General features: G+C 43.5%; 1 protein-coding gene across 8 annotated transcripts in view; it reads left to right on the top strand.

The window, feature by feature from the left end:
- The first annotated feature begins 4,236 nt into the window (after window positions 1-4,236).
- Window positions 4,237-11,940, top strand: part of MORC1 (MORC family CW-type zinc finger 1) — a 99,978-nt gene continuing 92,274 nt past the window's right edge. For 6 of the 8 annotated variants that reach the window (XM_075908401.1, XM_075908408.1, XM_075908415.1 and 3 more), the window contains exons 1-3: window positions 4,240-4,376; window positions 6,745-6,855; window positions 8,050-8,103. In XM_075908401.1, coding sequence (XP_075764516.1) covers window positions 6,782-6,855; window positions 8,050-8,103 — 128 coding nt within the window. In that variant the 5' untranslated portion in view covers window positions 4,240-4,376; window positions 6,745-6,781. Of the gene's footprint in view, window positions 4,377-6,744; window positions 6,856-8,049; window positions 8,104-11,940 lie in introns of all 8 variants that reach the window. The other 2 variants (XM_075908448.1, XM_075908392.1) reach the window with 1 other exon arrangement.

Below are 11,940 nucleotides of genomic sequence, written 5' to 3'. Positions count from 1 at the left end.
ATTGAGCTGGCCAGAGGCCTTAGCCATAAAGAGAGAGTACTCTGTGTTGCAGAGAAAGAGAGGCACAGCGAGGCATGTGAATCAGCTGCAGGAAGAGGTGTTAGACTAGCAATGCTAACCCCAAGACCAGCTAAAACAAGGCATTCTAATAAGGAGAGCACTGCATGACACCTAGCCATTTTCTCATCACTATTTCCTGCAGTCTTGAAACTTGGTCTTCCTCGTAGCTGGCTCATTTCTGAAGTCAGTATCTTTCACTCATCACTTTTTCTCATATTCCAACATTGTGACACATGTAGCAATTATCAGCATTATAGTTACCTCATATGCTGACTTTCATTATCAAAATGTCTTTATCCTTCCAGATCTTGCAGGGTTTTCTGAATGCAGTAGCAGCAAGTGTGATTCTTCTTTATCTGTCTTCCTCACAATTCCCTCTTATACTAGTCTTCCTAGGCACACACATTTTCTCCACTTGATCCAGTTCTTTGTTGCTGACTTTACCTTTTCCTCTTTTCTTCTGATTCTTCTCCTTGATGATCCTAATTTTCTGCTTTTCTATTAGTTATGCTCATAAATCCTCTTTGGTCAATATTCTCTGTGAGTCTATGATTAGTCACTGTCTTTTCACATAACATGACTCCTTCCACTTAATCTCTCAGGGCTGTGAGGTAGTGGTACTATGAGGAGAATTTCCACTCACAAAGTAGGAAGGAAAACACAACAAATACCCTCGGGTTCGGCGTTTTGGGAAGCTGTGGGGGTCTTCCAGAACTTGAGTTGACTATAGCTTATTAACTCATCACCACTTGAGCTTCAACACCCTATGCCCACCAGGAGCCATCTTATTTGAGCTTAAAGCATCCCTTAACTCATGCTGGAGATTCTCTTGTGGGCAGGAGTCAAGCTGGAGCCAATTCTCCAGTTCTATCTTGTTCTAACACTGCAATGAACACAAGCCCTTAGAATCAGTGTTCAGCATGTCTAAAATGTTTAAATGTACACTGAGGGCTTGTTTGCTTTCAAACATCTATAGCAACTAATGCGGGTGCTCATTATTACCTATTTTTCTTAGGCGACTGTATAAACGGATGAGCATGAGTGCTGTGTATTGGTTCAAGAGTATGGATGTTGGGGGATCACTGTGCTGGAAACAAATACAAAGAAGTCTCTCCCAACACGGTGGAGCTTGCCATCAAAAAGATAAGCAACAGATGGATGATGCTATTTTATGTTAGCATTTTGCAAAGTTTGTTAAAACCTGACATCTTTAAAGGGCCTGCTTGGGGTATGCACTCCACAGCCTAAATTTTGGCAGTTTTAAGATGTTCCAGTTTGGGCACTATACATTTGAACACCCCAAGTCACTGAGAATGTTTGGGAAATATGCCCCCTATGAAATTGAAGGTTTGATTCTAATCCATCTTATAAATGAGAATTGACTTTATTTTTTTGTTCTCATGTTCAGATTCTGCTGCTGTGAATTGAAGGGTTGGAACACCTCATTAATGGGGAAATCAACAGCCATTTTGCCCAGTCAATTGTTTGCTACTTTGACATGCTATATCACCAGAACATAAAAGAGCTGCTTCTTCTATACGGACAGCACATGTCACTTTTTTTTAATCCTCTTCAAATGAGCTGAAGGGCGAGAGGAAGGGTGTAACAGTTACTGCCTTTCATGTGTCTGGCTACGTCTACACTGGCCCCTTTTCCGGAAGGGGCATGTAAATTTTACGAGTCGTCATAGGGAAATCCGCGGGGGATTTAAATATCCCCCGCGGCATTTAAATAAAAATGTCCGCCGCTTTTTTCCGGCTTTTAAAAAAGCCGGAAAAGAGCGTCTAGACTGGCCCCGATCCTCCGGAAAAAGTGCCCTTTTCCGGAGGCTCTTATTCTTACTTCAAAGTAAGCGGCGGACATTTTTATTTAAATGCCGCGGGGGATATTTAAATCCCCCGCGGATTTCCCTATGACGACTCGTGAAATTTACATGCCCCTTCCGGAAAAGGGGCCAGTGTAGACGTAGCCAGACACATGAAAGGCAGTAACTGTTACACCCTTCCTCTCGCCCTTCAGCTCATTTGAAGAGGATTAAAAAAAAGTGACATGTGCTGTCCGTATAGAAGAAGCAGCTCTTTTATGTTCTGGTGATATAGCATGTCAAAGTAGCAAACAATTGACTGGGCAAAATGGCTGTTGATTTCCCCATTAATGAGGTGTTCCAACCCTTCAAAGTAAGAATAAGACCCTCCGGAAAAGGGCACTTTTTCCGGAGGATCGGGGCCAGTCTATACGCTCTTTTCCGGCTTTTTTAAAAGCCGGAAAAAAGCGGCGGACATTTTTATTTAAATGCCGTGGGGGATATTTAAATCCCCCGCGGATTTCCCTACGACGACTCGTGAAATTTACATGCCCCTTCCGGAAAAGGGGCCAGTGTAGACGTAGCCTCTCTGTTCACTTCTGATCACAAGACTGTAAGATCCTTGGGGCAGTAACTTTATATCCTGTGCTTTGTGCATAGCTCGGCAGTGTCACTGACTGGTGATAGGCTGGAGAGCAAGGCCAACCTGCACTTATCCCCCAGTTATGGCTCCTTTCTCATGGAGATGGGCCCGGTTCTCCACTCTGGGCATTACAACTAGGTGCATGGGGTCACAGCACAGGTACTGTGCAGTTGCTCTTTCATAGGCAAAGTTTAAGTGAGTGGGATTGCAACATGGTATATGGGGTTACAGTGCCCTATGCCATGACACAGTGTGCAGAGTGAAGATCTGGGTCTAATCCCATGGACGGAGCTTCCACTGTGGAGTAAGTGCGAGGCGGACTCGCTCTCCAGCACCATGTGAAAATTTGTGCAATGTGCCTCCTTTTGACTATTACATAACATACTTGAACAGCATCAGCAATTGCCATGAAAAGTCCCCATGGTGCAAAGAAATGTCTTAGCTCCACAGCCTCTATTATCACTGTGTGGCCAACTTTGTGGTTTGTTTTCTGTTAGTTGCCATCATCACACTGTATGAAGACACACACACTACTTTTTAGATTCTATGACTGACTTCACTATCATTGAAGTCACTGACTTCTACAGGAGCAGTCCCGCCATCTTTGTGTAAACAGCAGAAGTGCAACAATGAAATATGAATGCTTTGGACTGCAATATTTTGCTGTTTGGTAAAGCTTCATGGAAAGTTTTGTAAAGTTTTACAGAATTGTTGGCAAGAACACGTTAATGAAAGACTTCCTCTCTCATTGTTTATTTTGCTTAGGTTTTGGAATACTTGGTTAACAGATGAACTACATCAGAGTGACCTGGAATTCTTCAGTATTGTTTTTATTCAAATTTTAACGGAGTCCATTTTAAATACCACATTTCTGAATGTTATTACATGCCATTTGAAATACATTTTTTTTTAAAAAACTAAAAATTACTTGGACAGATGTGCTAGACCTTAGGAAAGCTACTGGAGCAGATCATTGGCATTTAATAAACATAAAAGCTGAATGTTAAATCAAACAAATACAGGTTTTTTTCTTTCTTTTTATGAATGCAAGGATAGGTCCTTTTATTTAAAAGGGCAATTCTGACCATTTTATTGTGAACAATGTGTCCTTTTAAGTATAGTGTAAGAAAATTGAAGGCTTCAATGGTCTAGATTAGTTGACATTGGGGCTGAAGGAAGGGCTCTGTGAAAACATTGAGTGCTGCAGGGCAGAGCAATGGGCTAGAACCCTTGTGTAGGGGTCAGTGTTCCGGGTGCTAAGGGAGTGGTGCCAGGGCCTCTGTAAAAGGACTGGGGGGGGAGCAGAGCTGCTGGGTTGTGGGCAGACGCAGGGGACTAAGAGGAGAAGGGGGGGGCAGGAGGCAGTGCGCTAGGTGCCTGAGAGAGATAGGAAGGACATGCAGAGCAGCTAGGAAGACGCAAGGGGCTGAGGCAGTGGATGCTGTGGGCGTTCAGTAGGCGCCTATGGGGGGCAGTGTGCCTCGGTCATCCCTTGCTCCCTATTAGGTCCCCCAACTCTCCCTCAGCTCTTGGTTCTGCCTTGGCTCTTTACTGGGGGGTCCCCGTTTCATAGTGCAATGAGCCAATCTCTGCCTTGCAGTACTCGGCTTTGCACGGGGCTCCTGCTGCTGGGAGCTGGGAGATTGGGGGGCGGAGCAGAACGTGCAGCTCCCTTTGCCCCAGCCGAGACGCTGCGCTTGCGGTTGCGCGCTGCCGCCTCCAGGGGCCGCCCCCGCGCACCGTCCCAAGCGCCTGGCTCCGGGCAGGGCAGCTTGTCCCAGGCGCGCTCCCCGCGGCGATGGCAGCGGCCGGGCGCTACGGGGCTCTGCGCAGGGCGGAGCTGAGGCTGGACTATCTCCACGCCAACTCGTGAGTGGCTCTGCCAGGCGCGTGTGCGGCTCCCGCCGGGCCGGGGGCGTCCCTGGGCGGGTCCCCCGCTGGCCCCAGCCTCCTGGGGCACGGTGGCTGGGAAGCGCACGGCATTGCCGGGCTGGGCAGTGGCAGGAGGCAGGGGTAGCTTGTGGGTGCCTGCCTTGCGCTTCTAGGTTTAGACGGTGGAAAAGGGGCTGGAGCCCTGGTGTGTGTTTCGGCACCTGAATCCCCACACTCAAGTTCCTCCTCCAAATAAACTCTTCTTTTTAGCAGTATAATACAGTGCTAACCCCTCCCCCTCCGGCTCCAACCCCTTTACACCCTCCACCTCCCTTTGGAAGGGGAACTTTTTCCATCTGTTGTTACTGTTGCAAATACAGTTCTTACCCAAGCGCTGAGAGATCGCTTTTACACGTGGGTTCCCAAACTGGGGAACGTGAAGAAATTCCAGGGGGCGGGGGCGTGAGGCAACCCAGCACCCCTCCACCCATCAATTCCTCCCTCTCCCCCCCAAGCTGTGCTGCTATTTTGGTTTTTGGCCCCCGGTCAGTTTTTTTTTTTTTTTGGCTCAACAAGTTTTGCTGCTATGGAGGTGGGGGGGCATGAGGGTTTCTCAAAAATCAAAAGGGGGGCATGATGCTGAAAAGTGTGGGAACTACTGCAGTTTAACAGCAGCATAGGTAGTTTATATCTTTTAAAATAAACCTCTCTTAGTTCCTCCAAGTCTTTAACAATTACTGCTACTAAAGCTCTGGAGTGCTCAAGGTGCTCTCCGAAGGCAGCGTATGGCATTTCTGAAAAGTGGGGAAACTGAGGTACAGGGTCAAACACCTGCTACTTCTGGGGACTTAATTTTCTGCCCCATAGTGGTGGTGGTCTTTTCCTGGAAAGCATTAGCAGTGGAAGGGAAGGGGAGTTGCCAGTATCTAAGAACCCCAAAACAGCAAGCATTTCTGGTAACTTGGACTGAGTGGCTTGTCCAAGGGCATGAACCAATTTGATAGGTAAATTAGTAACAGACTTATAACCTTGACCCACAGTTCCACGCTCAGTCCATTTGATGTACCTCCCGAATTCAATAAAAGATGGTGTGAGGAGGCAAAGTTAGCTGGTCTTTCTGCATGAAAAGCTGTAAAGATCTGGAAAATATTAAGAAGCCTATGATGCGTTCCTTTCTGAGGAGCTTTCTTTTCCTGGGTGGTTTGTAAATATCCAAGAATTTTTCTGTTTTGTTAAAATCTCCAACAATTTCACTACTGCTACTGCAGATCTAATGGCAGTAGCACCCCATTGTTACTGCCTGCAGAAAGAGACTGAATTAGCACAGATCGTGAACTAGTGTCTTTAGGCTATTACTGTCTTAACTATTGTCTTACTTGCTGAGACATAGGCAACAGTTTTACATGCTGACACCAAATCAGTTCCAGAGGTCCCATGAATGGCTTATGTAACAGTGGCCTGTAGCAAAAAATACATATGTTGTTGGAGTCCCAGGGTGCATCTGCACTGGAAATTGCTATACACATTTTTTCTGCCTTTGTGCCAACAATGACATAAGCACCATTGTAGATAATGCTCAGGTGGTTTTAAAAAGCTGTCTTTTTAAATGGGTTTGGGTTCTGTCTAGTCTGACACTTTCATTACTGCCTGTGCTGGTGTGGCTGCATAGTGGCTGGAATATGTGTGTAAAAGTACTTAATTAGGACAGGAGGTGATGATTTTTTTACCATTTAAATAACCTTGTGGGTTGGAAGTGAAGGATGATGTTCCTTACCTGAGAAAAGAGAGTTTAAATCCTCTGTCAGGAGTTTCTTGTGTTGTTGTCATGTTTTAATTTTCGTTGCTCAGAAGTTTCAGATGTACAAATGAGCAGTCTTTACATTTCAGATGCCTTTTTAATGTTAGAATAATGGTCGGCCAGGAATTCTTCCTTGAGAGTACAGAATTTTGAAGACAAGCTTTAGTCTATAAAGTGGGTCTTTTTTGAAAATACAATGTTAAAAGGTAAAGACTAACCAGGTCCATAATTAGAGTAGAGCACCATTAATATTCTCATAGACAGCAGTGGATATTATCAGCGGTTGTGTGACTTGCAGCACATTTATGTTTAACACAGGTGAGCTAAATCCTTAATTCTGTGGAGAATGCCATCTGAAGAAGTGGGTTGTGCCCACGAAAGCTCATGATACCATTTACATGTTTTGTTAGACTTTAAGTTGCTACTAGACTATTTATTGTTTTTAAAGTTTCTTCTGTTATAGACTAACTCAGCTACCCCTCTGAAACCTTACTCTGAGCCAGTCTGTAATCTGTCTCCCATTCTCCATTCCCTGGTACTTAAATCACCTGCTGATGCTGAATGCAGGAGGAATTGATCCATATGTGCACCTTTTTATCCCTGGATGCCCAATTGGCCAGATGTATTGGTGATGTTGATGGGGGTGGCAGAAGCACCAGAAATTGGACATAGCTGGAGGTAGGACCACGAATGTGTCCAGTTCTTCTGAGTTGATACATGGAATCCTCTGTATTAGATATCTGGCTGTTTGGGTCTTGATCACATGGTCTGAGTTTGACTGTTTGCTATATATGGGCTAAGGAAGGGATTTCTCCAGGATCAGGTTGGTAAGGACCTTGGAGGTTTTCACTTTCCTCTGCAGCAAGGGGAGTAGATAGGTCTAGATGATCCCAGCAGCAATCTCGCCTAATAGTTCCTTACCATTGCAGGGATCTTTGACATTGGTAGCACTTCCATCACTCCTGCTGTCTGCCTGTGGCACACAACAGTTTAGATGATTGAGGACTGAAGTGCTTAGTTTAACTAAAATTATTGGGCTCAGTGTTGGGTAGCAGGTGTAATTTAATGGCCTGTGGTATACTGGATTTCACCCTTTTTTTTGCCTCTACGAAATTTTGAATAGAGGTTTGGACTCTTGGAAATCTTAGACATAAGCTGTGGACCCCCATGGGTCTGCAGACCGTACGTTAAAAGCAATTGGCCCAGATCTTGTGCTCTGGCCTGACCTAAAACACTCTGAAAATATGAAATTGAATCCTCAGTCCTTGGGGAAACAAATCCTGATTTTAAATCTCATTAGAATGGTAAATGGAGAGTAAATGCACCAAGAATACAGTTACACAGTTGTGAAACCCGAACTACACTCAAGGATATTGATGTCTGTATAGTTCTTAATAGGTCATAGCATCCCAGGAAGCTTGTAGTGCTACTTGCCAGTGCCACAAAATTTAATTAGCTTTTTCTACCAACAGGAAAAAAATCAATACGCCTTTCCTTTTTTTTTCTTCCCCCCCCCCCCCCCCCCCATATCCCTTTAGAAAAGAAGCCCTATTGACTGTTTCACCACTAGGGTAATGGAAATGTTGTGATGTGTAACGTATAATTAGAGAATGTAATATGCATAACAGGTTAAAGTTCAGAGTGATCAGCATGTTCTGCCTGTATATTTAGTTTTTAAAAATCTTTGCCACTCATTTTCACAATATTATGTGTGTATTTAAATCTCAGAATAAAAACTGCTTTCATATAATTTTGTGTGTTTCAGTGGTGGGAACTGAACATATTGCTTATGTAGATTCCATAATGCTCAGATGCTTGATTTGATATTACCAACTGCTGGTAGATTTTAATCAACTTTTACCTTTCTTTTAGCACCACTCATGACTTTCTCTTTGGAGCCATTGCTGAACTGATTGACAACTCCCGGTAAATATTATGCTTATAGGACAGAAGTCCTATTATGTATGGATTTAAATGTTTAGCAAGGCTGACTCTGCCAGTGAGAGGTGGGGAAATGTTTCCACAGATGGAAGTGATAAAGTCATTTTCAGGATGGCCTGACACTTTGTCTACATGACAAATATTTTGCTACTATGGCTATCTCAGCATAGCCTCCTAGTGTTAATGCTGTAATGTAGACATGGTGTAAATGACATACAAGTGTACCATGGAACATGATCTCAGTGATACTTGTCATACTTCAGTTTTAATTCTTCTTCATTAACTTAAGATTATGAAGAATTTTGAAACACTGATCTTGAGATGCTAGGTGTCCTCACAGAAATTTGAAGTAATTGAGCATTTCATAGGGCTGGTCCCTCAAATATCAGAGGCTTACAGCGTTTCTCTAGCAAATCATGGTAACTTCAACAATTGAATGTAATCATAAAAGGTCTGATTTTGCAAATAAAGTGTGATGCTTACTATTTGTATTTGCATACTCTGTACTCAGTGTTTGAAGGCTTAGGTGCAAAGATTGTGTTTAAGAGGAGAAAAATAGGGTTAGGTATGTTAATAGACCTGAAGTCAGACCCTCTTTATGTAGTCCTCGTGGCATACATGGTCTCACTTGCAGTGGATTAATGCTGGGGTGGCATTATGGTTGTGGAGGCCAGGTCTACAGTTAAATTGACAGCTGAATTAATCACTCTGGCGTGTGAAGAACCCACACTTCTTTCAGTGAGGTATGAAAGCCAAATTAACCCAGTGATGTTCCGCTATTAAGACCAGTGATATTCAGATTTAATAAAACATCATGTGATTTAATTATTAATCAGTCTAAGTTATTAACCAATCACGACAATTTTAGTATTTTAATCGTCAATTGTAGAAAACTTGATTGGTAATTCTGCTATGAAAATAGTATATATTTAATTTATTTATGTATACTGGTAAATGAAATAATGTATTCACATTACTGTGGCTCCTTTGGGTAATCTGGTTTGCTAATTTGGCTCCTGAACTACTGAGGACTGAGTATCACTGGTGTAGACCATTCTGGGCTGATGGCAGAATTCTTCTGTTCACCTAGCTACTACCCTTTGGAGAGATGGGTTTACTACACTGGTGGGAGAACGCTTTCCCTTCTGTCTTCTGTGTCTGCACTGAAGTGCTGCAGCAGCACAGTGTGCTGCATTTTGGGTGCACCTACACTACATTCCTCTTTTGAAAGAGGAATGCAAATAAAGGAAATCGAAAATGCAAATGAAGCTCTGATTTACAAATCTCGCGCTTCATTTGCATAATCTTTTCCGATCACTTTTTTGGAAGAGGCTTTTTCAGGAAAAAAAAAGCCAGTCTTGACGGGTTCTTTTGAAAAAAAAAAAACCCCAAAAACCCTTTTGCGAAAGAACCCTTATTTCTGAAAAAATGAGCACCGTTTAGACTACTTTTTTTTCTGAAAAAATCTCTTCCAAAAAAGTGATCGGAAGAGATTATGCAAATGAAGCACAAGATTTGTATATCAGCGCTTCATTTGCATTTTTTATTTCCCTCATTTGCAGGGCTTGACAAGCGGCGGTGAGCCCTGCTCGCCAGCCGCGTGGTTTGGCACGCTGCACATGCGCTGATTGTGCTGCGGCGCCATACTGGCTTAAAATCTACTCGCCCAGGGCGAGTAGATTGACTAATTTGTCGAGCCCTGCTCATTTGCATTCCTCTTTCGAAAGAGGAATGTAGTCTAGACATACCCTTCAAATGTAGACAAGCCCAGTGTGGTTATAATAAATTGACCTATGAGAATCTTTGTTCTGTACCCATTCATCTGCTTTCTTTGTACCTCTTCCCATTTTCCTTTACTCTAATTTGTGCTCTCCCTTCTCATATTGTAGAATGTTTTCAGTGTGCCCTCTCCCATAAGGCACATCCAGCAGTTAATGTTGAATTAACTCAGGTCTTGCAAGTAGCTGTCCAGCACACTGTGAGGACATAATCGTGATTGGTTGCATTTAGTTAGCTCCAGGAACCCCAATCAACTGACTAAAAGATTTATATTGTGCACACATGCACCTTCCTTTTAAGAATTTAGTTGTTTAAAATAAGTCTAATGTTTTCAAAGCAAGCAAAATGATCATAAGAACATAAGAACGGCCGTACTGGGTCAGACCAAAGGTCCATCTAGCCCAGTATCCTGTCTATCGACAGTAGCCAGCACCAGGTGCCCCAGAAAGGGTGGACCAAAGACAATGATCAAGCGATTTGTCTCTTGCCATCCCTCTCCAGCCTCTGACAAACAGAGGCCAAGGACACCATTTAATCCCCTGGCTAATAGCCTTTTATGGACCAAACCTCCATGAAATTATCTAGCTTCTCTTTAAAATCTATTATAGTCCTAGCCTTCACAGCCTCCTCTGGCAAGGAGTTCCACAGGTTGACTACATGCTGTGTGAAGAAGAACTTTCTTTTATTAGTTTTAAACCTGCTACCCATTACTTTCACTTGGTGTCCTCTTGTTCTATTTAGAGAACTAATAAATAACTTTTCTTTATCCGCCCTCTCCACGCCACTCATGATTTTATAGACCTCTATCATATCCCACCTCAGTCTCCTCTTTTCTAAACTGAAAAGTCCCAGTCGCTTTAACCTCTCCTCATATGGGACCCGTTACAAACCCCTAATCATTTTAGTTGCCCTTTTCTGAACCCTTTCCAAGGCCAAAATATCTTTTTTGAGGTGAGGAGACCACATCTGTACACAGTATTCAAGATGTGGGCGTACCATAGTTTTATACAGGGGCAGTAAGATATTCTGGGTCTTATTTTCTGTCCCTTCCCTAATAATTCCTAGCTTCCTATTTGCCTTTTTGACCGCCGCTGCACACTGCGTGGAAGTTTTCAGAGAACTGTCCACGATAACGCCAAGATCCCTTTCCTGATCTGTCATAGCCAAATTAGCCCCCATCATACTGTACGTATAGTTGGGGTTATTTTTCCCGATGTGCATTACTTTACACTTATCCACATTAAATTTCATTTGCCATTTTGTTGCCCAATCACTCAGTTTGGTGAGATCTTCTTGGAGTCCCTTAAAGTCTGCTTCTGTCTTGACTATCCTAAACAGTTTTGTATCATCCGCAAACTTTACCACCTCACTGCTTACCCCTTTCTCCAGATCATTTATGAATAAGTTAAACAGGATTGGTCCCAGGACTGACCCTTGGGGGACACCACTAGTTACCTTTCTCCATTCTGAAAATTTACCATTTATTCCTACTCTTTGTTTCCTGTCTTTTAACCAGTTCTCAATCCAAGGAAGGACCTTCCCTCTTATCCCATGGCCATGTAATTTACACAAGAGCCTTTGGTGAGGGACCTTGTCAAAGGCTCTCTGAAAATCTAAGTATACTATATCTACTGGATCCCCCTTGTCCGCATGCTTGTTAACCCCTTCAAAGAACTCTAAGGCTATGTCTACACTACAAAGTTAATTCGAACTAATGGACGTTAGTGCGAATTAACTTTCATAGGCTCTACACTAGCGCTCCGCTAGTTCAAACTTAATTTGAACTAGCGGAGCGCTTAGTTCAAACTAGGTAAACCTCATTGCACGACGACTAAGCCTAGTTCGAACTTACTAGTTGGAATTAAGGGCTGTGTAGCCCCTTAATTTGAACTAGTGGGAGGCTAGCCCTCCCCATTTTTCCCTGGTGGCCACTCTGGCCAACACCAGGGAAACTCTACTGCCCCCCTCCTGGCCCCGGAGCCCTTTAAGGGGCACAGGCTGGCTACGGTGCCTGTGCCAGGTGCAAGTCTGCCAGCACCCAGC

The sequence above is a fragment of the Pelodiscus sinensis genome, chromosome 1, assembly GCF_049634645.1.
Source record: "Pelodiscus sinensis isolate JC-2024 chromosome 1, ASM4963464v1, whole genome shotgun sequence".
Taxonomy (NCBI): Eukaryota; Metazoa; Chordata; order Testudines; family Trionychidae; genus Pelodiscus; species Pelodiscus sinensis.
The sequence above is the reverse complement of the archived record's forward strand: the minus strand, read 5'-3'. Positions and strand labels throughout refer to the sequence as shown.